Source organism: Canis lupus, chromosome 19, assembly GCF_048164855.1.
Source record: "Canis lupus baileyi chromosome 19, mCanLup2.hap1, whole genome shotgun sequence".
Classification (NCBI taxonomy): Eukaryota; Metazoa; Chordata; class Mammalia; order Carnivora; family Canidae; genus Canis; species Canis lupus.
In genome coordinates, this window is record NC_132856.1 from 51,057,888 (window position 1) to 51,083,430 (window position 25,543).

Below are 25,543 nucleotides of genomic sequence, written 5' to 3' on the forward strand. Positions count from 1 at the left end.
CGCCCTGAAGCCCCATGCTGGGCAGGCGAGGGCAGGAACCGCACCTGCAACTGCCCTCCTTGTCGCAGAAGGGACCCTCTATTCCCGGAAACCTTCTTGCACTTTGCAAGAGTTTGAGGGGGGACTCCAGCGAATTCCCTCTTTGAATCTCTGCCCTGGGCAGGAATACAAGCTGGGTCCGACACTCTTACTTAACCTTAGATAGACCATAGCCTAGGGATGCCTGCGACTTCATTTGAGAACTCCAGCCTGTAAATGACGCCCTTATTCTCGGGTGGGGATCCCAGCTCAACGGAGCCAGCTGTGTTCCCTTTCCCAAATGAGAGCTCCATCCCAGGGACGGGTACCCAACCAAACCAGAGATATCCCCATTTCTAGTCGGGGGTGGGGTCCTTTGGCTAGATATGCCCTCTAGATCGTGTTCGGGACCTCGGTTCCGAGATGTCAGGTGAGCACACAGTCTCAGAGGGGGCCTTTCCCTCACAGAGATTATCCCTGGTGTCACAAGGGGATCCTAGCCCCAGAAAGGTAATGTGCCCCCAGTTTCAAGCGAGAACCTCATTCCGGAGAGCCAGCGGCAGCCCTAGTCCCAGACAATGGTTCCATTCCCGGGGAGACTGCGCGTAAACCTGCCCAAATCTAGCCGGATTATAAAAATCCGTGTGGCCGGCTGGGCGGGCCCGTGCAGTCAGGTCTCACCCCTTATTCGCCCCGCCCCTTATACTCCGCCCCTACTGCGGACGCTTGAGGTCTAGACCGCTCTTCCCGGCATGCATTGCCCGGGACGGGGCAAGTCGGGCGCCAAGCGCCGGGCCGGAGCCGCCTTCCCGGAGTCCTTTGCGCGGCACCTGGCGACAAAATGGCTGCCCGAGGGAGACGGGCGGAGCCTCCGGGCCGGGAGGCGCCGGGCCCCGCGGGCGGCGGCGGCGTTGGGAGCCGATGGGCTGAGTCGGGGCCCGGGACGTCGCCCGAGAGTGGGGACGAGGAAGCGTCGGGCGCGGGTTCTAGCCCGGTGTCGGGCGGTGTGAACTTGTTCGCCAACGATGGCAGCTTCCTGGAGCTGTTCAAGCGGAAGATGGAGGAGGAGCAGCGGCAGCGGCAGGAGGAGCCGCCCCCGGGCCCGCAGCGACCCGACCAGCCTGCCGCCGCCGCCGCCGCCGCGGGCCCTGGGGATCTGAAGAGGAAGGGCGGCCCGGGCCCCACGCTCAGCTTCGTAAGGAGCCGCGGGGGTGGGGGCGGGCGCCAGGGCCTGCCTTGGCAGAGGGAATCGGGGCCCGAGAAAGGGGATCGGGATCCAGGTCCATCCTCCGGCCCCGATGAGGGGGTCGTCCAGTCGCCCGCTGAGGATCTGCAAGCTGGATTCTCAACGAGAGGTCAGGGGGCGGAGGGCGGGGGACACCCCCGCTGGAGCCCGCCCGCAGGGACCGGGAGCCAGAGAATTGCATTCGGAACAGCGCTCCGGGGATGGGGAAATCAGAATTCCCGGATTCCAATTTGAGTGGTACTTATTAAACTTGGGTACTGGGACCATCTCCCACCATGGGGAAGGGGGGCAAATTCAAATCTGGAATCTGAGTTGTGTGGATTAGAGACTCAGCGCGCTTACTGTGTGACCTTAAGAAATTTGCTCTATTTCCCTAAGTCTCATTCGTCCAGTATCCATTTATTGAGCACCTTACCTTATGCTGAGCATTGTGCTGCGTGCTGGATGTGCCATGTTGAACATGACAAAATCGTTGCTTTCTTGGAGTGTCTGGGCTAGCCTGCTCTCAATTTTCCCATTTGCAAAAATTGTTATCACATCTTCTGAAGTGATGAGGGTTAGTGAGACCATCCGGGAGGTTACTACCAGGTTAGTCTTATAGGAAGGACTAAACCACCAGTGATTTTCTGTTGGGAATGAACACCCCCCCCAAACCCCCTCAATTTGGCAGACTGGAGAAATTTGTGGTGGTCAGAACTGGGGGAGGGGTGCTGCTTGACATCCGTGAGTAAAGGCTAGAGATACTTCTCAACATCCTACAAGGCACAGGAGAGCCCCACTCACCCCCACCCCCTGCAAAAATAATCCAGCTCAAAATATCACTAGTAGAAGTTCAAGAAACTCCAGGCTAAATAAATGGCAACTATACTGATGGTCAGCTCTGAGCTTGCCTTGTTTCTGGTATTGAGATCAGGTCCCTGGAGGCTCCTGGCTGGCTCAGTCGTTAGAACATGGGACTCTTGATTTCAGGGTCTAGAGTTCAAGCCCCAGATGGGGTGTAGAGCTTGCTTAAAAACAAACAAACAAAAACAACAACAACAAAAACAGTAAGATTCTTTAAAAAAACAAAAATTAAAAAAAAGGAAAAGAAGTAGCTAATTCACAGCGTAGATATCAATTTATTCAGAGATCAAGTCCCTGTGGTGTGGAGAAAAGTGTTGAATTGAGAGTAACAGACTGGTGGTCAAGTTTTAGACCTAGTAGTGTGATTTGGGGCAAGTGATCTAAGCTCTCCAATCCTCATTTTCTTCATTTGTTAAAAGTGAGTGGGGATAATCCCAGCAGCACAGGTTCCTTGATGCCTGGCTGAGGAGCAGAGATGAAATGATGTCTAAAGCCTGTTGCAGCCCATGGGCACAGAAAGTGCTCAGTCAGTAGGAGAAGGTGGAGGAGCAGGGGGAGGTCTGGAGCGATACTTATGTTGGAGGAAGGAAGAGTATCAGGACCTGGGTTCCTGGCTTGGTGTAAGAACCAGAAGTGGAGGCTGAGTGATTCTTTGTGAGTGGGAGTTCAGTACTTGTCACTTTTTTTTTTTCATTCTTCATTGAGGGGCACCCTTAAAGAGGCCAGGTTAGGTATAGGGGAGACCGTGTCCTTTGGTGGGCAAGGATGCTGCTCTGTGACTTGGATCCATATATATGATCTTGTTCCATTGTTTGCTGCCAACCGAGGCGTTCCCTCAACTATAAAATGGGGATGGCTGTGACTTTCCTCTTGGGCAACTGTAAAGTGAAGGATAATACATCCAAAGTACTTGGCACAGTGCTTAGCATACAGTGAGTGCTCAGTAAAGGGAGCTGTTGCTGCCTGTGTGGTCCCTGCTAGGGGAGGGTGAGGCTTTGGCTGGGAGAGTGAGGACAGCCTGTCCCCACTGATGTGGGGGTTCTTCTCACTTTTGGGGAGGGCAGCCCAGGGGCCCAGGACTGCCAGGGTATCATGGGCCCAGGGCAGGCGCTAAGAGTCGCGTGTGCTCCTCTCTGATTGCTGCGCAGGTCGGCCGGCTGGCGGAGCTGGGCGCGGCGTCGGGACGGGCCACCGGGCCGGGCTAGGAAGGTGTAGTGGGCCTCAGCGCCGCCAAGGGCGGGCCCGGCTCCTGTAACCGTTGCAGTCTTCTGTCCCTTCACCCAGGTGGGCAAGCGCAGAGGCGGAAACAAACTAGCCCTCAAGACGGGAATAGTAGCCAAGAAGCAGAAGACGGAGGATGAGGTGAGCAGGCTGGGTGTGGGGGACCACCCGCAGTGCCTTTCCCTTCTAACCTCAGTGCCTGGCTGCAGAGCCCTTTCCCCTTGTCCAGCACCCGGGGCCTTGGATGGGGGGCTGGGTGGGGGAGGAGGGCTTTCAGCAGGATCCTCAGATAAATTGGGTCTGCATATCTTTACCTCAAACCCAGGACCTTAAGGGTGACATGGGCTGTGGGGGGGAGTGTGGGGGGGTGTCAGCTGTCTCAGGACAGTCCTGACCCCAGTTCCTGGCCTCCTTGGTATCCCCTTGCAACCCCTCTGTGCCCCCACCCACAGGTATTAACAAGTAAAGGTGACGCATGGGCCAAGTACATGGCAGAGGTGAAAAAGTACAAAGCCCATCAGTGTGGCGATGACGATAAAACTCGGCCCCTGGTGAAATGACCCCCTTCCCCGCCTGCCTACGGCCTGGGACTCTCTGCGATGTACATAACTATTTAATGCAGCGGCAGCGGCGGCAGCCTTTCCCCCCCAAGGACTTCTACACAGAAGGAAATCGAGATGCTTCCCGCAGCCGCGGACGATTCTCCAGGACTCTTTTTTACCTTGAGCACTTGCCTCCTGAGACTTCATAGAACAGTGGTTTACTGTCCCCTCTTCTCCCACCTCCTTGCTCTCTCTGGCTCTTTCTGTCTTCCTCCCACCCCCACCCCCCCACCCCTCCTTAGCCATCACTTCTGGGAAGTAAAGAACTTGACTTAGTGCCGAAAGCTGTTTGCCTTCTTTGTTCTCCACCTTAAGTACCCCCCATTGCCTGGTCCTGTACCTGGTCCTGGGTCTGGCTCAGTGAGGGGGTTATTTGTGGGCATGGGGAGGACAGGGGTGCCTCTCCTCCTGTCATCCTGGACTCTCCTCAGGACCCATTTCCCCCTACCCCTGATGGAGCCTCAGGATTGCTCCTCATGTTCAGCATTCCATCACAGCCCCATTTGGCTGGGCCAGAACTGTCAGTTTGTTCGTTCAGCAGACACTTGACCGGTGCTTGCAGTGTGCTGTTCTGGGCCCTGGGGCCAACAGTGAACAGAACAGACCATGTACACTCCCAGCCCTTCTAGAAGGAAGGTGGAGGGAACAGCCAGTGTAAAAACAGGTGGAGGAACATATGGCCTTTGTGGGGAGCTTTGAGGTGGCCCACATGATTGGACCTGAAAAGTGACGACGGTGTGTAGATTATATGCTAGGGTATTGTATGCTAGGGTTTGGATTTGGGACTTCATTCTTAGAAGAAGCCTTGAGGGGGCAGTATGATCTGAGGAGCAACAGGTTATGTGTTTTCTATCTTAACAGCCCCCCTCTGGCTCCTGGGGCAGAACCTGGAGATGAGGCTGGGCCATGATTAGAGGAGGGGAGGTGGTGGAGTGTTGGCAGTTGAAGAGGGCTGGGATCTGGATTCCAGTGGGGCTCCTCTGTCCTGCCAGCTACTTGCCCCTCCAGTGAGGCTGGGTTGACTCCACCCTTATGTATATACGATCAGAAGTAGCACAAATGCCACCTTGCAGAACATGATTGTTGACATGTCTGGGGACTGGGTGTCCTAAAGGAAGCCTGACTCCTTTAGTATTCCTTGTACTTTTGTGCCTTCCTGGAAACTGCCTGGCTGCCTGTTCCTCACTGAGCCCGCAAATGTTTTAAGATGTCCCTGCCTCCCAAACCTCCCTTCTCAAACCTGCTAGACCTAGGAGCAGCATCTGGGTCCCCCAGCCAAGGGCCTACCTCTCAGGCTTTCCCATGCAGGAATGCTGAGCTGCTCGGCACCCCTGCCCATCCCAGAGTTCTGGTTCCCATTTCTTTACCAGGACCATGGTGGCCGCCTGGGACCTGTGTAGGAAGAGGGAAGAGGGCTGAGGTGTATAGTACCAACCTGGCCTCAGCCAGATCCACCCTGTGGGGGATGGGGTAGGCATTCCAAATACGGAGACTGAAACAGGCAAAACTCCTTGTTCTAGTGAGACTAACATTCTAGTTGAGGAAACAAACGGGAAACGAAATGGAACACAGAACACATCAGATGCTTATACATTCTATGGGGGAAAATTTATGAAAGGGGAACGGAGATGAGTGGGAGAGATGGCAATTTTAAGTTATCAGGGATGGCCTCCCTGAGAAGGTAACATTTGTCTTAAGTTCTGAAAGCAGTAAAGATGATCCTTGGAGGTGTTCAAGGCCAAAGAAAGCAGGTACAAAGACACTGAGCTGAAAGTTGGACTGGCTTGTCAAAGAAAGGCCTAAGCAGGCTTTGGAACAGGAGACTTGCATCTCACTTCTGGCTAACACACTAAGGCTTGTCTGATTTATTTTCCACATTGGCTCAAAGCTATCTCCCTCCTACTTTGGGGATGATGAGCTGGCCCAGGTGTAACTTTAGCCTTGGGGATGTGGTGTTGGGGGAGGGGACATAGGCAGCCAATGGTGCCAACCTTACCTCCTCCCTCAAAGGCACCAGCAGCCGCTGGATCTTTAAAAAGAAACACAAGTGGGAGAAGTAGGTCGCCCCTGCAGCAGCTCAGCCTCTTTTCTGGAGTGTCAGGAGGCAGGAGGAGCTGATGGAGTCCCAGCATCCCCCTTCACTGCATTCACCAGTCCTGACCTGGGGAAAGTCTGAAGGGGGAGAATCAAAATCAGGGTTTGGTGAGTCACATAGCCGTGGCTTCAAACTATTCTGGTGCATGTTAGTTGTGTGATCTTGGGTAAGTCACTTAGTCTTTCTGTGTTTCAAGTTCTTTGTGTATACAATAGGGATAAAATATGGAAGCATTTCCAGAATCAAATTCTAAAGTAAGGGCAATATTGAAGTCAAAACAGCCGTCATTGTTTCTCTGGGTGAAGTAATTGGCTTGAGTTGGGGGGGATGTGTTTGAGAAATGGTGGCCTTTAAAAGGGGGTGCTGTGTGAGGAGATGCTCAAGCAGGGAGGCTGTTGTAAAGGGAGAGGCCTTTGTCTCCCATCTCAGATTCATGGTTGGGCACCAGTTCCTTGAATTTTTTTCTGCACTGGGTGCTTCTAGTTGGGAGTAACTTTGCTGTATACAGGGCTGTTATGAGAACTACATTTGGAAACTGCCTGACAGGCTGTAAAGTAGGTCCTTAAGAAATAGGAAAATGGGGTGCCTGGTTGTCTCAGTCCGTAAAGAGTGTGACTCTTGATCTTAGGGCCGTGAGTTCAAGTCTCACACTGGACATGGAGTCTACTTTAAAAAAGAAAAAGAAATAGGGAAAAAGCTTGGATTCAGTACTCAAATCCAGTGGCTGGGGCCAGGAAGAAAGACTTCCATAATCACGAGGGCCAGTACCGTGGATCACAAAGACAGCAGGGGTCACTCTCTTCTGGCTGACTCCTCTCCCCGGAGGCTTGCGAAGGACCGCTGGAAACGACATATTAAAAGGAGAGGGTGAGCATTAAATTCTTCGCGCATCTCCAGCTCTCTCCCCACCTGACCCTTATCTGGGGCAACTCCCAAGCCTGAGAAGAAAACTTCTACTGTTAGCACCCCCTCCCGAAACTTCCAGTCCAGTCCTTCAATGTCACTCTTCCTTCAGCTCAATGCTCACCTCTGGGGGTCTCCAGACCCCCGGGTTTTGAGTCACAGCCTGAGTCTGTGAGCGCGGTGACGCGGGCGCACGGTGAGATGGGATTTGTAGTTCTAGGGCCTCAGGGTGTGTGAGGGGAGGCCATTGCGCATGCGCAGGCGGCGGCTTTCTGCACGTGTCTCTCTAACCGGGTTCGGTCTGGTAAAGGAGGAAAACCCGGTTATTCCTTTAGCGAGTCTTCCCTGACTCTCCGAGTGGCCTTAGGCGCCAGCCGACCCTTCCCGAGTCTGGAAGGCCCCGGTGCTGGGAGCAGAGGTCTTAGGTACCTGTTTTTCATGAATGAACGGAGGGGGACGGACCGCTAACGGCGAAAGTAGGCTGAGAAACCTGTCCCCTTCTTCCAGGCTGGAGCAAAAATTGACCTGTCACAACTGGAGCCAAAAAGTCCCTCAGGGCGGGGCTGGGATGTCCTTGGGGATTAGAGGCCTCGTTGATTAAATTCAGTAAATATTGGCTTAGGGTGTGGCTGAATACAGTGAAAGGATGGCCTTGAGCCTCTGCCGGTAAAAGCCAAGTTTTTAAAGAACAATTTAAGGCAGGCCTGGTAATGCTTAACTTGATGATCTCTAACCTAGCAAACTATTTTTATACTCATTTGGCAAGTGGGGAAACTAAGACTCCCAAGTGGTGGGAGGTTGTCCACCTGTTTATCAGCCTGGCCAGGAAGTGGGGAACCGAGGTCTTCAGCTCCTCCCTCCTCCGCTGCTCCACTCTTAAAAGAGGTGCCCTACTTTGTCCTCAGATGGCGCAAGGATTACGGAGATGTCTTTCATCATGACCCTGCCCTTGCCTAGATTTCCTGGGCTGTTTCACCTCACTCAGCTTCAGGTAGGGAAAGAGATTAGGCCTTTCGTTTCAGCGTTTATTCATCTCGTTTAGAATTTTATGTCCTTGTGGGTTTCTCTCATATCCTTGTAAAAAGTATCAAACTGTACTGGAAAATAAAACAAAATGTGGCAGAGGCTTCTGCAGGCACGCAGCCTATCTTAGGCACTCCCTTTGTCTGGCTCGGCCCTTCCTTTGTCTGGGGTCTAAAATCCACGCTAGGCTCAGTCCCCTCCGATCTTTCCTTGAGGACACCTCCTGTACTCTTCCAGGTACCTTCCGGATGCGAGGGAAAAGGCAGAGTTGTATTCGTAGAGAAGGGGGTGAGAGGCACAACTGGCTGTGGCCGAGAGGTCCCCGGGCCTACCACATACCGAAAGTCCCCCCACGCGCCACTAAACTCAGCTCCCAGCAAAGAGCTACTGTCAGGCGGGCGTGAGAGACGCTGAGAAAACGAGACGCCGGGAAGACCAAACGGCCAGAGAGCCCAGGCGAGCCGCCAACACTTCGGTCACGTGACCCGGTCTCGGCGGGGCCTGGGTCTCCCCGGAGCCGGGCCACGTGTTACGGCTGCGCCTTCCGATTGGCTCTGCTGGGCCGATTTGAACGGCGTACGGAAGCCGCCGCGGCTCATCCACGGCCGCGTTTTTTTTTTTCTCTCTCTTTTTTTTATTCCCTCTCTTTGGCTCCCTCCTTCCGCGCGAGTCTCAGGAGAAGCCGCAGCGCACGGCGCCGCTGCTGCCACCCGGGGCCCGGTAAGTGGGCCTTTCCCGAAGCCCGACCGGCTCGGCCCGGGCTTGTGTTGACCCCCGCCGGGCTCCGGGTCAGCGCCGCGCGCGGCCCGGCCGTCGGGGCCGCGCCTGACCGGGAAAGGCCGAGAACCTGGTTTGGGCCCCATTCGCGAGGCAACGAGAACGGGCCGGGGCGGGGGAAGGGGAAACCGAGCCGGGCTTAGGGGGTGGGGCCTCGGAGCCGGGCCAGACCCCGGTGCCTCGAGAATCGGGCCAGTGGGGCGGCTGGGATCGGGCCGGAGGGGATCTGGGGGAAGCGTCTGGGGACTCCTTAGGGCCTGATTGGGGAACGTCGCGAGGATCGGGTGTGTGTGTGGGGATATTTCGGCGGGGTTTTGGTTGGGTCTGGTTGGGGGAGGCCGCATTTAAAAGTTGGGGGTCTTCTTGGACCCTGACCGGGAGGGGCGTCAGACTTCGTTCTAGAGGGCTTTGCTGGGTCTGACTTCGAGGTGTCGCTAGGATCCGTTGGGGGGAATGCTCCGTGGGGTGTTCGTCCAGGCCTAACTGGGGGAAGCTGCAGACATCGGACGAAGTGGGTTGCCGGCTCGAGGTGGTGGGGGGCTTGGCCGAACTTGATTGCGGGAAACAGCAGAGATCCGCCAGCAGGAGTTAATGCTGACTGGGGCTGGAGGCAGAAGGTGGGGGGTGGGGGGAGACTTGGCCAGACCTGATTGGGGAAAGGGACGGGGACCTGTCCAGGGGTCAGATTTAGCAGGGTGGGCGGGCTTGGCTGGCTAGCCTTTGGAGAGGCAGCTCGGACCTGTCTGGGGATTGCTTCGGACCGATGAAGAGGAATCTCGGATGGGGTCTGGCTAGGCCAAAAAGGAGGAGCGTCTGGCATCCGGCTCAGTTTGGAGGGATGGATTAGGGGAGGTGGCAGGGATCCGGACGATTGGAGCACCTTGGGACTGTGCACCTGGGAGGCTCGGGGACCAGACGGAGGAGGAGGAGGCAGCTGGGATCTGGCAGGGCTTGAGGGCTGGATTTCGGAAGAGCGGTCTCTGGGGTTGGGAACTGTGCCTGGACCAGGGAGACCACGGGGGCCGGGGCGCTATCGTGGTCTGGGGCAGGGCCCCTGGGTGGAGAGGTGGCTGGCGCCTTGCCTAGCGGGTGTGAGGCTGGCGGAAGTTGTAACGCCTGCAGCCGGGGGAGGCGGCATGGGCCGCCCTGGGATGAAAGCTCCGTGCGGGGCCCAGTGAGGACCCGCCGAGCCCTGCCACTGCCTCCCGTGGCCTTCCATATCCCCCATATCTCCTCACCTGTGTTTCCGAGACTGCGCCGACGTGGATGGCGCAGCTGGCGGGGACCCCGCACTTGGGCTGGTGTGGATCGGCGGCCCCCGCCTGTCCGCCGAGGGCGCTCCCGCCGTGCGGCCGCTGCAGGCACCTCCACCGGGGCTCAGCCCGGATCTCACATGGGGCCCTCGGGACCCAGCGCTGACCCTGGCCCCTACCCCGCAGCTCACCCTGCGCCATGGACTGGCAGCCAGATGAGCAGGGCCTGCAGCAGGTCCTGCAGCTGCTCAAAGACTCGCAGTCACCCAACACAGCCACGCAGCGCATCGTGCAGGACGTATCCTTCCTTCCTTCCTTCCGGGCCTAGGGGGAACAGGGCAGACGTCTGCAGAAGGGGCTGACACCCTAATTCCCAGATTCTCTTACGGCAGGAGCTAGCTTTGGCAGAGAATTAGGGATTAGAATTTTTGAGTCCCATTTCCAGAGGAAATGTGGCCCTGTGGGGGAGGGGGGAACACTAGCTGGCACGTGGTTTTTGTTTAGGTTCATGGTTAAAATGTCTCTTTCCCAATTGATGCTTAAAACTCTGTAAGTTAAAGTTGAAGATATTTAAACTATCAGCAAGTTTTACTTAAAAATGTAGATTCTCTTTTCTTTCTTTTTCTTTCTTTCTTTTCTTTCTTTTCTTTTCTTTTCTTTTTAAAAGGGCAACATGGGACTTATGAGCAGGACTGAGTAGCAGTGGTTCTCACTGCTGTGGCCAGGCCTCTCAAGAGTGCATGGAAAGCTCAGGCGTGCTCTCCCACCCACTGGGTGACTTTGATGTGCCTGCAGCGCTGTGTTTCCTGGCATGGGGGTTGACAGGTGGCATCTCAGGAGCTGTCCCCCTGGTCCCGGTGGTCAGAGGGACTTTTAGCTACACGGCAGTGAAGGGACCCACCGGGGGAGGGGAAGGCCCTTGTCTCCCAAGTCCCTTAACAACCCGGCAGAAACTCAAACAACTGAACCAGTTTCCGGACTTCAACAATTACCTGATCTTTGTCCTGACCAGACTCAAGTCGGAAGGTATGCTCCCGGTGCCCCTCTACGCACGGGCTAGATCCCGCTTTCTCCCCTGTGCTCCCCTGACCCTCAGCCCTCCTCCCCCAGATGAGCCAACTCGTTCCCTCAGCGGTCTCATCCTCAAGAACAATGTGAAGGCACATTACCAGAGCTTTCCGCCCCCTGTGGCCGACTTCATCAAACAGGAGTGTCTCAACAACATTGGCGATGCCTCCTCACTCATCCGAGCTACCATAGGTGAGAGCGGGAGTCGGCTGGTGATGACTCCCTGAGTTCTTCCTCTCAGCCAAGGAGCTTTTTGACACATTAAAGGTGTCAGTCACTGACTGCTCCGGTATCGTGGATGGTAGGACTGTCAGTGTTGCCATTTTACAGATGAGGACACTGAGACGCAGAGATGTTAAGGGACCCGCTTGGTAAGTAGCAGAGTTCAGAAGCCACCAGTGCAGGTCTGTGCTCTGAACCACTCCCTCGTGACATAGCTCTTGCCACTCTGGAGGCAGTCACTCAACATCCAGACCTCTGCTTCGGTCCTGACGGTGCAGCACATTAGAAGGCCACGGCCCCCTGTCCTCTGGAGTTTGTTGTCCTCAGCTAACTCACCAATAACGATGAGGTGAAATGGGAGTGTGTTTTGTGTATGGAGCCTTCCTGACTCCCGACGGGCTGCCTGAGTAGTTAAAGGAAACACCAACTCAGTTCTTTGTTACTGACTTGCCCCCCCCCTTTTTTTAAAGATTTTATTTATTCATGAGAGACACAGAGAGAGACAGAGGCAGAGACATAGGCAGAGGGAGAAGCAGGCTCCCTGCAGGGAGCCCAATGTGGGACTCAATCCCAGAACTCCAGGACCACGCCCTGAGCGAAAGGCAGACGCTCAACCATTGAGCCACCCAGGCGTCCCTCGACTTGCTTTTTTGCCCACCTTGACTGAGATGTAGTTGACATGTAACTGATTTATGTTTTTATTCTTTAACATCAACTCTTAAAAGTTGCATTTAGAAGGAAAATGTACATGACTTTTTAAAATTTGCTTGCTGTAAAGGGAAGGTAACCATAAAACCATGCAATAAAGAAAAATGTAGTATGAAATTTGAGCTAGATACGGGGCTTGCTAGAAGTGCTGGTCTTGGGGCGTGTTATCCTGAGCCCCAACAGTGCCCCCTGTGAGCCCAGCAGAAGGATCTGGACTTCCCGAGTTTGCTAGGTAGCCAGGTTCAGCTCTGACTGTCTGAATTAAGATACTGAAACTTCCAGTCGCCCAAGGGGCCCATGCTCCTCCCCCCTCCTCCCGTGGAACTACAGAGAGGTTAGGCCACGTGGCCAAGGTTGCACAGACTGGGATGGGACTGGGACTGCACTCCCAAGTCCCCACAGTCTCCCTAGTGCAGGTGACACCTTTCCCAGCAGCAGGAGCCAGGGTCATCTGGAGTGATGGCAGTGGCAACATTTCCCCAGCAGGGGGGAATGGCTTTGAATATCCTCCCTGGCTGCCCTCACCTGAATTTGGCTCAGCTGCCACACCGCCTCTGTCCTCCACACTGCCCATGCCTATTGCAGGCTGCTCTTGGGCTTCTGCGCAGCAGTACAAGTCTCCCCAGGGCTGTATGGCCCACCTCAACCTGCACTTGTCACCTCTCGGCCCTCGTCTCCCACTCATCTCCCCCACCCCCGGTCCCCGCTCTGCTCAGTCCCTGGCTCCTCATCTATCTTGGAGCACACCTGGCTTTCTCTTGCCCAGGCCTTTGCACCTGCCATTCCCTCTGCCTGGGATGCTCTTGCCCCAGAGAGTTGGATAGCTTCTCCTTCATCTTCTTCAGGTCTTTGCTCAGATAGCAAGGTATCACCTGGGTAAGCCTGCTCTGGCCACCCATTTTATTTTTACTTTTAAAGATTTTATTTATTCATGAGAGACCGAGAGAGAGGGAGGCAGAGACACAGGCAGAAGGGAGAAGCAGGCTTCATGTAGGGAGCCTGATGTGGGACTCGATCCCAGGACCGCAGGGTCATGCCCTAAGCCAAAGGCAGACATTTAACCACTGAGCCACCCAGGTGTCCCATGGCCACCCATTTAAAAATGGGGCAACTGGCTGGCTCCATCAGAAGAGCATGTGACTCATGATTTCGAGGTCGTAAGTCCAAGCCCCACATTGAGTGTAGAGATGACTAATAAAAAAAAAAAAAAAACAGGGATCCCTGGGTGGCGCAGCGGTTTGGCGCCTGCCTTTGGCCCAGGGCGCGATCCTGGAGACCCGGGATCGAATCCCACATCGGGCTCCCGGTGCATGGAGCCTGCTTCTCCCTCTGCCTGTGTCTCTGCCTCTCTCTCTCTCTGTGACTATCATAAATAAATAAATTCAAAAAAAAAAAAAAAAACAAACTTAAAAATATATGAAATTGCTGCCCTCAACCTCCGCTCTTCCAGCTCTCTTCTCTGCTTTTTTTCCCCCTTAGCTTTTGGCATCTAGCCTCCTGGGTCTTTTGCTGATTTATTTTTACCTCGAAGCCTCTCTCACTAGACAGCTCCCAAGGGCATCGATTTTGTGCTTAGTTCTGTGCTGCATCCCAGGGCCTACCACAGAGCTGGCTTACAGTAAGGCTCAGAGGATCTCAAAAGGAGTGTGTAGGGCTTCTAGGGGACTGCGCATGGGCAGCCTGCAAGTCAGTGGAGTGAGTGCGAGGCAGGCCCGCACCTAGTACCCAGCCTGAGGCAGCGTCCTTTCCCGGCTGCCCCAGGCATTCTCATCACCACCATCGCTTCCAAGGGTGAGCTGCAGATGTGGCCTGAGCTGCTGCCCCAGCTGTGTAACCTGCTCAACTCAGAGGATTACAACACCTGTGAGGTAGGTGACTAGCTGTGGCCTACCTGGGTGGGAGTTGGGACTGGACTGGGGTTCACAGCTGTCTATCTACTCCTCTCCACTCAGGGAGCCTTTGGAGCCCTGCAGAAGATCTGCGAAGACTCGTCTGAGCTCCTAGACAGTGATGCCCTCAACAGGCCTCTCAACATCATGATCCCCAAGTTCTTACAGTTCTTCAAGCACTGTAGCCCAAAGATCCGGTGGGTGTGGCTCCCTGGGGGTCTGCAGGGGGCCTGGAGGGGGCGGGATAGGTGGGTCAGGGTTGACCGAGGTGCCCACTCCTTGCCAGGTCCCATGCCATTGCCTGCGTGAACCAGTTCATCATGGACCGGGCCCAGGCGCTGATGGACAACATTGACACCTTCATCGAGGTGGGCTGCCGGCCTAGGGGTGAGCAGGGCAAGGGCTGAGGGCCCTGCTGCAGCTGATCCCACCTTCCCCGCAGCACTTGTTCGCCCTGGCCGTGGATGATGACCCTGAGGTGCGGAAGAACGTGTGCCGTGCCCTGGTGATGCTGCTGGAAGTGCGGATCGACAGGCTCATCCCCCACATGCACAGCATTATCCAGGTGTGCACAGCCAAGGCAGGCCCAGGCATGCTGTGGGTGGGGGACAGGTGGCGAGCTACCCCTAGCTGGGCTGGGCCTTAGCCTTCTCCCACCCTGCCCTAGTACATGCTGCAGAGGACTCAGGACCATGATGAGAACGTGGCCCTGGAGGCCTGTGAGTTCTGGCTGACGCTGGCCGAGCAGCCCATCTGCAAGGAAGTCCTGGCCTCCCACCTGGTCCAGTGAGTGCCACTCCTGCCTCCTGCCTCCTGCCTTCTGCCCTCTGCCCTACCTCAGCCTCCACCCTTCACTGTGCTCTAGTTTTCCTGTTTATTTTCTGTATTAGCCATAGTATGTGTTCTATATCTCGGTTTACTTTCTGTTCCTGTGTATGTTTATTTAGCAAGCGATAAAAAAATAGTTTTTAATGACTTAATAATTAGGTAAGTCATAGGTGAATAAAATGAAAAGTTGACAAAGCCTTCAGGCATAGCTGGATGCAGGTGCTCAAAGGACGTAAAAGACTTTTGTGAGGTCGCAGATCTATTCCCTCTGTGTTGGGCTTTACTGTCAGGCACGACCTTCCCTCTTGGTACTGCTGTGGCTTTCTGCTACCTTCAAGCTTAGGCACCCCTGAGTAAAGAAATTTTCTATTAAATCAGTATGTCTAGCAAAAGGGCTAAGGCTGACTGACCCTCCTTGGCCAGCTTGGGTCACTTGCCTATCCCTGAATCATGAATCAAAGTTCCCAATCCCGAGGTGCATTGACTGCAGCTGGGGGGAGGGTGGGGGACTGGCTGCCTTGCCTATTTGTTCCTTTGACCCGGCTCATCCCAGAAAAGGGCCACATGTCCTCCTTGACTTATAGTATGCTGGGGATCAGCCATTGTTCAAACAGAGGCCTGGAATCCACTGAGTGGCCAGGTCTGGTTCAGGAGCTCTCTCGTGGAGCCAGAGAACTGTCCCCTTTGTCCTGGTCACAGTGGCTACGACTAAGTTGGGATAATACCCCTCAGGGCCATACGCTGCCCCTTGGCTCCTTGCAGGCTGGCTTCTGTATTACCCAGGCTGTGAGCCCACTGGGGGCCCCTGCATCCGATGAACAGCCTCTCTCTCCACAGGTTGATCCCCATCCTGGTAAATGGGATGAAATACTCAGAAATTGACATCATTTTGCTCAAGGTCAGTCAGGGCCCACTGCTGGGCACAAACGGACAGATGAGGGCTGGGGCCTTGAGGCTGGGGGGCCCTGGTGGTGCTTAGTGATCTGCTCGGCCCCACAGGGGGACGTGGAGGAAGATGAGGCAGTCCCGGACAGTGAGCAAGACATCAAGCCACGATTCCATAAGTCACGCACAGTGACGCTGCCCCATGAGGCTGAGCGGCCTGATGGCTCGGAGGACGCAGAGGATGATGATGATGACGATGCTCTGTCCGACTGGAACCTGAGTGCGTGGCCTGGCCTGTGGGGGCTGGGAGGTGGGGGCGGCAAGCCTAGGGGCTGCCTCTCAGGAGGTGATGAGACAGCCTACTCAGAGCAGATCATGAAGATTCGAATCATGATCTCTGATCCTGGGGGTAGAGTCTTGGTAAAGCCCCTCAGGAGCTTGGCAGCCTGTCCTAAGGGCCTCCCTGAGCCTGCCCCCACATTTCCCCTCCCGTCCCAGGGAAGTGCTCGGCAGCTGCGCTGGACGTCTTGGCCAACGTCTTCCGGGAGGAACTGCTGCCTCACCTACTCCCCCTGCTCAAGGGCCTCCTCTTCCACCCTGAGTGGGTGGTCAAAGAGTCAGGCATCCTTGTGCTGGGCGCCATCGCTGAGGGTGAGTGGCCCCACTGGCCTGGTAAGGCCCGACCTCAGCGTCCCGTGCTGGTGTGAGACTGTATGGAGCTGGCCCAGGCAGGGCTGTGTTGTGTAGCTGTACGGCATGGGTGATGTCATCTGCAGGCTCTCTCTCAGAGGTCTGCTCAGTCTCTGGGCCTGAATGGAACCTCCAGACCCCAAAATGTGAGCCCTCCCTTTAATTCTCAGAGATCGCAATTCTCTGAGGTGGTCAGTGCAGTGATGACTACAACAATGATAGGGGCAGCCTGGTCCCGCAGGCTCAGCACAGCCCGATGAGGTGGGGTGTGTAGATGGGGAAATGAGTAGGGTTGGGGCAGAGAGATTGACACCACTTGCGCTGTCACCCTGGGGTGCAGCTGGGCTGGCTCCCAGCTACAGGGCTGGCCTGTGAGATCAGTGATGTGCAGTGAGGTGTGTACACAAACTTCACATGATGCTCTGTCCTGGGCACGGCTTTCGAGCTCCCTTCGTCCTGATGGGATGTACAGCTTGAATACCTGAGGGCTTTGTGAGTGTGTTACATGTGTCACTCGTGACCGCCTCAGCATCCAGGCCTGTCATAAAAAGTTCAGACACGGTAGCAGGAGCCTTCGCCCTGGAGAGCTTTTAAAATTTATCCAAGGAAAGACTTCCTTATATAATAAGTGCAGTGTGTGTTATGGTAATATGTGTGTATATGTTCACAAGCTTCATTAGGTGTTCTGGGGAAACATAATGGGAAAAGATTTGGAGGAATTGACCCACAACTGGTAAAAATAGATCTTGGGTTTTGGATTATTAGGTGGCGTGCTACTATCTGCGTTCTCTAAACAAGAAATATGTTCATGGTTTTTTAAAAAGGAGATGAAGGACACCTGGGTGGCTCAGCGGTTTAAGCGTCTACCTTCGGGTCAGGGCATGATCCTGGAGTCCTGGGATCGAGTCCCACATCGGGCTCCCTGCATGGAGCCTGCTTCTCCCTCTGCTTCTGTCTCTATCTCTCTGTCTTTTATGAATAAATAAATAAAATCTTTTTTTTTTTCTAAGATTTTATTTATCCATTCACGAGAGAAACAGAGAGAGAGAGAGAGAGAGAGAGAGAGAGGCAGAAACAGGCAGAGGGAGAAGCAGGCTCCACACAGGGAGCCCAATGCGGGACTTGATCCTGGGTCTCCAGGATCACGCCTGGGCTGAAGGTGGCACCAAACCGCTGAGCCACCCAGGTTGCCCTAAATAAATAAAATCTTAGAAATAAAAAGAAGATGAAAAATAGAAAACTCAAAAACATCCAAGAAATGTTTCAGAAAAGTAGTTGGAGCAGCTAGCTGGCTCAGTCGGTGGAATGTGTGATTCTTGATCTTGGGGTTGTGAGTTTGAGCTCCACATTAGGCATAGAGCTTAAGTTTAATTTTTTAAAATTTTATTTATTTATTTATTTATTTATTTATTTATTTATTTATTAATTATAGTCACAGAGAGAGAGAGAGAGACACAGGCAGAGGGAGAAGCAGGCTCCATGCACCGGGAGCCCGATGTGGGATTCAATCCCGGGTCTCCAGGATCGCGCCCTGGGCCAAAGGCAGGCGCCAAACCACTGCGCCACAAGGGATCCCTGAGCTTAAGTTTAAAAAGAAAAGAAAAGAGGGGCGCCCAGGTAGCTCAGTTGGTTGAGTGTCTGACTCTTGATCTTAGCTCAGGCCTTAACCTCGGGGTTGTGAGTTTAAGCCCCACACTGAACGTGCAGCCTACTTAAAAAATAAAAATAGAGAAAATTTTAAAAAGAAAAAAGTACTTTCCATCCATTTTGGTCACTTGTGTTGCCTGGCCATTTGTGAATTAATGAGTGACCAGGATGGGGTGGACCCGATGGAGGGGAAAGGCTTGTTCTGATGCTGCTTCCTGTCCTGGCCCAACCTTTCACCTTTTCTGTACTGAGCTTTTGTGATTTTGCCTCCCGGCCTCAGTGTCCCGCATGTTAGGTGGGTGATCTCTCTCCAGGAGGGTGGGTGTGGCCAGGCCCAGCCGGGCTCAGGCTTGCCCTTGTCCTGGTCCTTGCAGGCTGCATGCAGGGCATGGTGCCCTATCTGCCCGAGCTGATCCCGCACCTCATCCAGTGCCTGTCGGACAAGAAGGCCCTGGTCCGCTCCATTGCCTGCTGGACACTGAGCCGCTATGCCCACTGGGTGGTTAGCCAACCACCTGACATGCACCTCAAGCCTCTGATGACAGAGCTGCTCAAGCGCATCCTGGATGGCAACAAGAGGGTGCAGGAAGCAGCCTGCAGGTGACTCTCGACCCCTGCCCCCACAGCCCCCACCCCTGCCCCCACTGGCTGCCTTCTGGGAAGTGATGACACTCATGACCCTTGACATCCTGCTGATTTCTGACGTATTCGTACTGGCTGATCCCAAGTGCATGTCCTCCCCGCACCCCTCAACCCCCCACCCCAGGGCCCAGCCCCACTTGTGACCACCCACTAAACCCCTTCCCCACTCCAGTGCCTTCGCCACCCTGGAGGAGGAGGCCTGCACAGAGCTAGTGCCCTACCTCAGCTATATCCTGGACACCCTTGTCTTTGCCTTCGGCAAGTACCAGCACAAGAACCTGCTCATCCTCTACGATGCCATCGGCACCTTGGCTGACTCTGTGGGCCACCACCTCAACCAGCCGGTGAGACCCCACAGCATCTCCCTCTCTTGATCCCCCTGCCCCTCTGCATCCAGTGACCTGGCGGCGACGCCGTGTCGCACGCCAGGGACATGGCCGTGACCTCAACAGGCAGACAGACAGACCTGGCCCCCGCCCTCGCCCTGCTCCCAGTCTAGCGGGGGAGACAAACAGTTATGAAACAGCGTGGTAAGTGCTGTGCTGGGGAAGCTCAGGGGCCTGCGGGAACCAGGAGTGCTGACCCCCAGGCTCTGAGGGGGTGGAGCAGGGTGGGGCGGGGCTAGGGACTGGTGAGAAGGGAATGGACCAGAAGGGCCTGGAGGTCCGGCTGGATGGCAAGGCCTTGTAGGGCCCCATGAGCCACTGAGATGCTCAGACCTCATCACTCAGGCAGTAGGCGCCTCTGTGTCATGGGGAGCCCTGCTGGTGCCAAGCTGCCACCCCCCACCCAGGGAGCCCCAACTTCTTGCTCCCTCTCTAGGAATACATCCAGAAGCTGATGCCTCCGCTGATCCAGAAGTGGAATGAGCTCAAGGATGAAGACAAGGACCTTTTCCCTCTGCTGGAGGTGGGTGGGCTCCAGGCCCTTTCCCAGAGCCCTGCCCCGTCCTTCCTGAGTTCACCTCTCCTGCCCTCCTCCCAACCAGTGCCTGTCATCGGTGGCCACTGCCCTGCAGAGCGGCTTCCTGCCCTACTGCGAGCCGGTCTACCAACGCTGTGTCACTCTGGTGCAGAAGACTCTGGCCCAGGCCATGGTGAGCATCCCACCACCAATACCCACCCCTGCTGCCCCGCTCCTCTGTAGCTGCCCGTAACCTGGGTCCCCTCGCCTTAACCTGCTTGCCTGCCCCATCTGTGCCCAGATGTACACCCAGCACCCTGAGCAGTATGAGGCCCCTGACAAGGACTTCATGATCGTGGCCCTGGACCTGCTCAGCGGCCTGGCTGAGGGCCTGGGCGGCCATGTGGAACAGCTGGTGGCCCGTAGCAACATCATGACGCTGCTCTTCCAGTGCATGCAGGTGGGTGGGCCCCTCGCAAGCTCTCTCGTTGCAGTGAAGACATAGCAGCCTGTGCAGATCACCCTGGGATGACTCAGGGCCCTGGTTGTGACTGAAGGAAATCAGGAGAAAGGGACCCATGGGGGGAGGAGGGGAGCCTATATTTATTTTAAAAAGTGATTCCAGTAAGATATGAATAAAGTCTCATTAAATGAGCTAACGACGTAGAAAATTAAACAGAGAAACAAGGGGCGCCTAGCTGGCTCGGTGGAGCATGGGACTCTTGATCTCAGGGTGGTGAGTTCTAACCCCATGCTGGGTATAGAGATTACTTAAAAAATGTGGGGGGGGGGGATATGAAAGCATAAGCTCCTCCAACTTTACACACACCCATGCACCCAGTGTATCGGGATGGGCCGCAGTTAGGCCTGCTCCCTGCTGTGGTGGTACCCTGACCAAGGCCCTGTGGTTCACTGTGTCCCAGGTTTATAGATGGGCCCCATGACAGGAAGTGTGCCAGGGTCAGGCTGTGCTCTGGGGCCCGCACCCCTAGCTGCCCTGCCTGAGGGATTACTCAGGATCCCAGCTGGTTGGGGGGCGGGGAGCCTTGCCACACTGACCCTGCTCTGACCCCTCAGGACTCCATGCCAGAGGTTCGGCAGAGCTCCTTTGCCCTCCTGGGAGATCTCACCAAAGCCTGCTTCATCCATGTCAAGCCCTGTATCGGTATGGAACCGTCTTCTCCTCACCCCGCGACCCCAGCTCTGGCCTCAAATGATGGAAAAAGATGACTTTGGGAGGATAATGACCAAACTGGATTGTATTCGTACTGTCTGATGGGGTCTGCCCGGCCAGGTCCAGGAGCTCACCCTGGCTTGCCCTCCTGCTCAGCACTCCTTTTTCTCCCCACCAGCCGAGTTTATGCCCATCCTGGGCACCAACCTGAACCCTGAGTTCATCTCTGTGTGCAACAATGCCACCTGGGCCATCGGCGAGATCTGCATGCAGATGGGTGAGTGCCCTGCAAGCTGACAGGCCCTACACCCACCCCCCCCCACCCCCACCCCCCCTCCTGTTCCTTCCTGGGGGCAAGACCCTGGCTGTGACTGACCGGTCCCCTTAAGAGAGCCCTGGTGCTGCTTGAGTATTGCAGCAGTTGGTGATGCAAAGAAGCCATTTCTGAGTACTTTCGCGGGGATGCTGCCAAATGCTTGGAAAAGGCATCTAGGATAGGGGTTTCTAAAGAGGCGGAATCAGGAGGCCTGTTCAGATTGGATTGTTCCTGACCTACTCCCCTCCCTGCCATGCACTTGGCTGAAAGGTCCGCTGGGATTGGTTGGGAGAATTTGGCCGCCTCCCTCCCCATCTACCCCCCCCCCCCCCCCCCCGGGCCCCATGGAATCTGGGTAATGTGGTCTAACCCTGCTGTTGAGCATGACTCCAAGGAAGCTTCTGGTGTCTGGAAGGTGTGGGCCTGTCCCTGGTTGGCCATGGGTCCAGAGCTGGGCACCAGCCGGAGAATGAGTTTTGTTCTCTCACTGGTTTCAGTTGGCCAGTGTCTGGGTGCAACTGGGGTCAGCATGGATGGTATGGGCCCTGCGGGGCTCTAACTAACTGGTCCCCCAGGGGCAGAGATGCAGCCCTACGTGCAGATGGTCCTCAACAACCTGGTGGAGATCATCAACCGGCCCAACACACCCAAGACGCTGCTGGAAAACACAGGTGGGCACCAGGCCTGAGCAGCTGCTGTCCCCTTACCTGGAATTGGGGTTCCCAGCTGGGAGGGGGGTGGTGAAGAGACCTCGGGAAAGAACAAGGGAAGGTGTCTGGGAAGAGCACCAGGGAAGCTGCTGGCCTCAGGGGAGTCCCTGGTAGGGCCTATTCCCTTGGGGCCCACGGGGCGGGGCTGGTGCCTCATGCCAGAGGCCCCGCCACGTACCGTCCCGGGGCCGCTCGGGGTTGCAGGTCGCCTGACGAGTCCCTCTGCCATTCCAGCCATCACCATTGGCCGCCTGGGCTATGTGTGCCCTCAGGAGGTGGCCCCCATGCTGCAGCAGTTCATCCGGCCTTGGTGTGTGCTCCCCTGTGTGGGGCCTGCGTATGGTGGGCTGGGCAGCTGGGGGGGTGGGGCAGGCCCGACCCGTTCCTTGCCTGTGTCCACCCCTAGATGCATGTCCCAGCTTGTCACCTGCTGAACCGCTGCCCCCCCCGCTCCCTCCCCCCCACATAGCTACATGCCCCACCCCAGCCCCGCTGCCCGCTGACCTGCTGCTCCCCACTGCCCCCCACAGATGCCCATCCTGCCCCAGCCCCGCCAGCTGACTGCCTGCCGCTCACCTCCCCCACAGGTGCACGTCCCTCAGGAATATCAGGGACAACGAGGAGAAGGATTCAGCCTTCCGAGGCATCTGCATGATGATAGGCGTCAACCCCGGGGGCGTCGTGCAGGTTGGGGCAGCCGGGCTTGGAGGGAAGGCACGGGGGCTGGGCTTGTGCAGCCCCTCACACAGGCCCTGTCATGTTTCAGGACTTTATTTTCTTCTGCGACGCTGTAGCCTCCTGGGTGAGCCCGAAGGATGACCTTCGGGACATGTTTTATAAGGTGAGCTCGTGAGCAGCAGGGTGGGGGTGGGCCTCTGGGGAGAGAGGCTGCACTCGGATGGCTCTGCCCCGGGGCCGCCCCTCACCCCCTGCCTCATCACAGATTCTCCATGGCTTCAAAGACCAAGTTGGGGAGGAGAACTGGCAGCAGTTCTCAGAGCAGTTCCCGCCTCTGCTCAAGGAGAGGCTGGCTGCCTTCTATGGGGTCTAGATGAGCATCACGACTGTCAGGTGAGGAGGCTGCATGCAAGGGGGGCCTTTGATTTGGGACGGGTTGGGGAGGGGTACAGGCCCTGACCCCTGCCTTTCCCCACAGGTTTCTGTCTGCGTCGTTGGAGGGGTTGCTGGGGAGCGCGCTGCGTCCAGAAGTCGCCGTGCCCTGGTCGAGGGGGGTTAGGGAGGAGTGAGCGGGACCCAAATCCAGACGCCTTCCCCGTCCACCTACCTGCCATGGGTGTGTGTGGTCTGCCGGCCAGCGGGCAGGTGGGTGGGGTCTCCACACTCATCCTACAAACAGGGGAGGGGGGGTGGGACTTCTTGGCAGCAAGGGCCCTTTGCTCTCAGTCGGGGTCACCTCAGGCAGCCCATTTGGGCCAGCCTCGTGGGAGGGAAGATTCAACACGGCCGACCAAATCCGGCTTAGGGTGAGGCAAGGGGAAAGCAGGCGGGGAGGGGGGTCCTTGTAGAGACACGTACACTCACATGTACACACGTGGACACACGCATGTGCGGCGCTGCAGCCAGCCAGGCTGGGCCAGCCGCCCCACCATTTCCCCGACTGCATGGAGACAGTAGAATTAGTGAACCCCTGAGTTAACCCGTAAGGCCTTCCGTGTAACCTGCATCTAGAGTTTAAGAAGCTTCTGCTGTTTTGCCGGAATTGGTGATTGGGGAGGGCTGGGTGGGTTGGGGGCCTCCGCCGGGACCCTGGGGCGGGGGAAGAGGACGGCTATCTCCGGGCCGCCCGAGTCAGCACGCGCACGCTTCGGACCTGCTCCGCACACTTCCTGCCAGCTCTGTGGCAGCCACAGCCTGTGTGTCCCCCTCCTTGCTCTGTCCCAGCCAGAAGAGTGGGGACTGCCAGAGTGGCTGGGTCTGGCCAGAGGTTGCCCATTCTTCACCCCCACCCCAACTGTGCTCCAGTGACTTTTGAAGACATTGGGCCAGGGTCTTTTTCCTGAAGAGAGCTGGGGGCAGCCAGAGCTGCTGACCCCCTACCCCCCTGCATCTCTTCATAAGCAAGTCTGTTTCAAGGGCAGTCTGTGTCTGTGCTGCTTAGAGCTCTCCTCTTAGGTTCCAGCCTGAATTTTAACTTGAGGGCTGGGGCCGGGGCATTTAATTGACGGGGCACAGAGGATGAAAGCTTCTGCTTTGCCAGCAAGAAGGAAATCAAGTGCTTTGGAGAAGTTGGTAACGCTCCCTGACCCCACTCTGTCCCTGGGGCTTCCTGTTCATCACTGCTCCCAGTGAGCTACAAGGCCCCACCAGATAGGGGCAGTGTTCTAGGGAACCTTCTGGGATTGGTTGGGGATACAGTCAGTGTGGGAGGCACCCCTAGAGGGGGGGCATGGTTATTTCCCAGTTGGCCTCAAAACTGAATCGGGCCCTGCAGCCCCCTTAATGTTTCCCTTTTTTTCCCCTTCTCTACTTTTACTTTTCTGGGGGCCCTTTTGGGGGATTTATGGGGCTTTGACTGGATTCCTACATCCTGGGGCTTGTTCCATTCATCCCTGCAGGGCCCTGGACCCAACCCCATCATAGCCCTGTGTCTTCCCCAGACAGGGTCAAGCCCTGCCTCTATTCCAAGGGACACTTGGTGCACATTCCATAAACTCAGCAGGCTTCCCTACCCTGTGAAACTCCAGCAGGTCTCTGGAAGCCATTTGTTAGAAAAGAAAAAAAAAAAAAAGAAAAAAATTAGGTACCATTTAATTTTCTGGTAATCCAGTTCTTTGGAGCATCCTCTGCTGGGTCTTGGGGTGTGTGGATGGATTGGGTGTCTGATGGGATTTGTAACCCCTTCTCCACCCAGGATGGGGGGCTCTGGCCACCTTCAGGGAAGGGGAGCCTGGTTCTAGTTTTTTCTTTTCTTCTTCTTCTTTTTTTTTTTTAAGAAAACTATTTAATTTTTTAATTTATTTTTGGTTGATTTTTGCACAACGAAGTTTCAGCTTCTCAACCCTCTCCCCTGCCCAGGGCTGCAGACCCTGACTGGCCTGGATCTGCAGTCCCTCTTTGTCCCACATCCCTCTCTCCCCCTCCCCCTCTTCCTCCTACGGGCTCCAGGGTCTGTCCATTTGTTACTGTGCTGTGCTGGGGATTGGCGCCGAGGTGGCGTGAGATTCCACTTGTGTAGAACTTTGTTGAGTAAAGATCAGTTTCTTGTGAAACCCTTGGCTTCCTGTATCCTTGGCTTTGGCAGTAGAGAAAAGATGTGTGTGTGTTGGGACGCCTTAGAAATGGAGGTGCACAGGATTCAAGAAATAATTCTGGGAGCAGGGAAGTAAGCAAGCATTAACCAGGCACATTTCTTGCGACCCCAAGCCTCATTTTGATTCCCCGTAAAATGGGAAGGTGAATGTGAATGACAAAAGATTAAATGTGATAATATACACGTGTCGGGTGTCCCCCTGAACCTAATTACAGCTCCTTGAACATCAAGGTCAATTTAAAAGGGAGCCATTAGTGTTACAGCCCAGGTTCAAGATCCCATCTGCCTTAGACTAAACTAAGGGGCAAAGCCTTGCAGCACTCTCATCTTTAACCTCAAAACTCTGGGTCACTGGGCAGGTTAGACATTTTCGAGAAAGCTTAGCTGAGCACTGGCCTGTGGGAGGTGCAATAAGGAAGGGTGAAGCAAATGAGAAATTGCTAAATTCTTGGGGGGACACAGCCTCAGAATAAAACCTTGTTGCAACCTCAACATGGCCGAAGGTCGCCTGCCTCGACTTGGGAAGACAAAAAGCTGACACGTGTACCCACCCAGCTTCCCTTCAACAAACGAGTGCATTTTAGAGAACAGGAGATAATGAGCGAAACA

General features: G+C 55.6%; 2 protein-coding genes, 1 long non-coding RNA gene and 2 other non-coding genes across 10 annotated transcripts; 4 read left to right on the forward strand and 1 right to left on the reverse strand.

Annotated features, from left to right (window-relative positions):
* The first annotated feature begins 777 nt into the window (after positions 1–777).
* Positions 778–4,214, forward strand: TRIR (telomerase RNA component interacting RNase). The gene is made up of 3 exons (XM_072787155.1): positions 778–1,213; positions 3,392–3,469; positions 3,781–4,214. Exons 1-3 carry the CDS (start codon positions 860–862, stop codon positions 3,886–3,888), a joined length of 540 nt encoding a protein of 179 aa, XP_072643256.1. The 5' UTR covers positions 778–859; the 3' UTR covers positions 3,889–4,214.
* Positions 4,215–5,423: 1,209 nt separating this feature from the next.
* On the reverse strand, positions 5,424–8,475 carry LOC140610755 (uncharacterized). The gene is made up of 4 exons (XR_012012285.1): positions 8,291–8,475; positions 7,053–7,229; positions 6,794–6,865; positions 5,424–6,102 (listed from the first exon to the last, which is right to left on the reverse strand). It is a non-coding gene; the product is annotated as an uncharacterized lncRNA (long non-coding RNA).
* Positions 8,476–8,510: 35 nt separating this feature from the next.
* On the forward strand, positions 8,511–24,893 carry TNPO2 (transportin 2). Of its 6 annotated transcripts, none has more exons than XM_072787118.1 (25): positions 8,511–8,671; positions 10,168–10,279; positions 10,932–11,007; positions 11,092–11,241; positions 13,741–13,847; positions 13,932–14,065; positions 14,155–14,236; positions 14,311–14,433; positions 14,536–14,654; positions 15,534–15,594; positions 15,696–15,861; positions 16,080–16,232; positions 18,293–18,518; positions 18,733–18,904; positions 19,383–19,469; positions 19,549–19,656; positions 19,765–19,923; positions 20,541–20,628; positions 20,816–20,914; positions 21,529–21,624; positions 21,868–21,973; positions 22,251–22,350; positions 22,430–22,504; positions 22,607–22,734; positions 22,820–24,893. In XM_072787118.1, the coding sequence occupies exons 2-24, from the start codon at positions 10,181–10,183 to the stop codon at positions 22,712–22,714; spliced, it is 2,694 nt and encodes an 897-aa protein (XP_072643219.1). In that variant the 5' UTR covers positions 8,511–8,671; positions 10,168–10,180; the 3' UTR covers positions 22,715–22,734; positions 22,820–24,893. The 6 variants fall into 6 exon arrangements, with proteins under 6 accessions (XP_072643219.1, XP_072643221.1, XP_072643224.1 ...); XM_072787120.1 differs by having other exon boundaries at positions 21,898–21,973; XM_072787123.1 differs by having other exon boundaries at positions 21,898–21,973; positions 22,607–22,708.
* On the forward strand, positions 18,575–18,644 carry LOC140611482 (small nucleolar RNA SNORD41). The gene has a single exon (XR_012012636.1). It is a non-coding gene; the product is annotated as a small nucleolar RNA SNORD41 (small nucleolar RNA).
* Positions 20,669–20,746, forward strand: LOC140611489 (small nucleolar RNA ZL2). Its single transcript, XR_012012643.1, has one exon. It is a non-coding gene; the product is annotated as a small nucleolar RNA ZL2 (small nucleolar RNA).
* Positions 24,894–25,543: the final 650 nt, after the last annotated feature.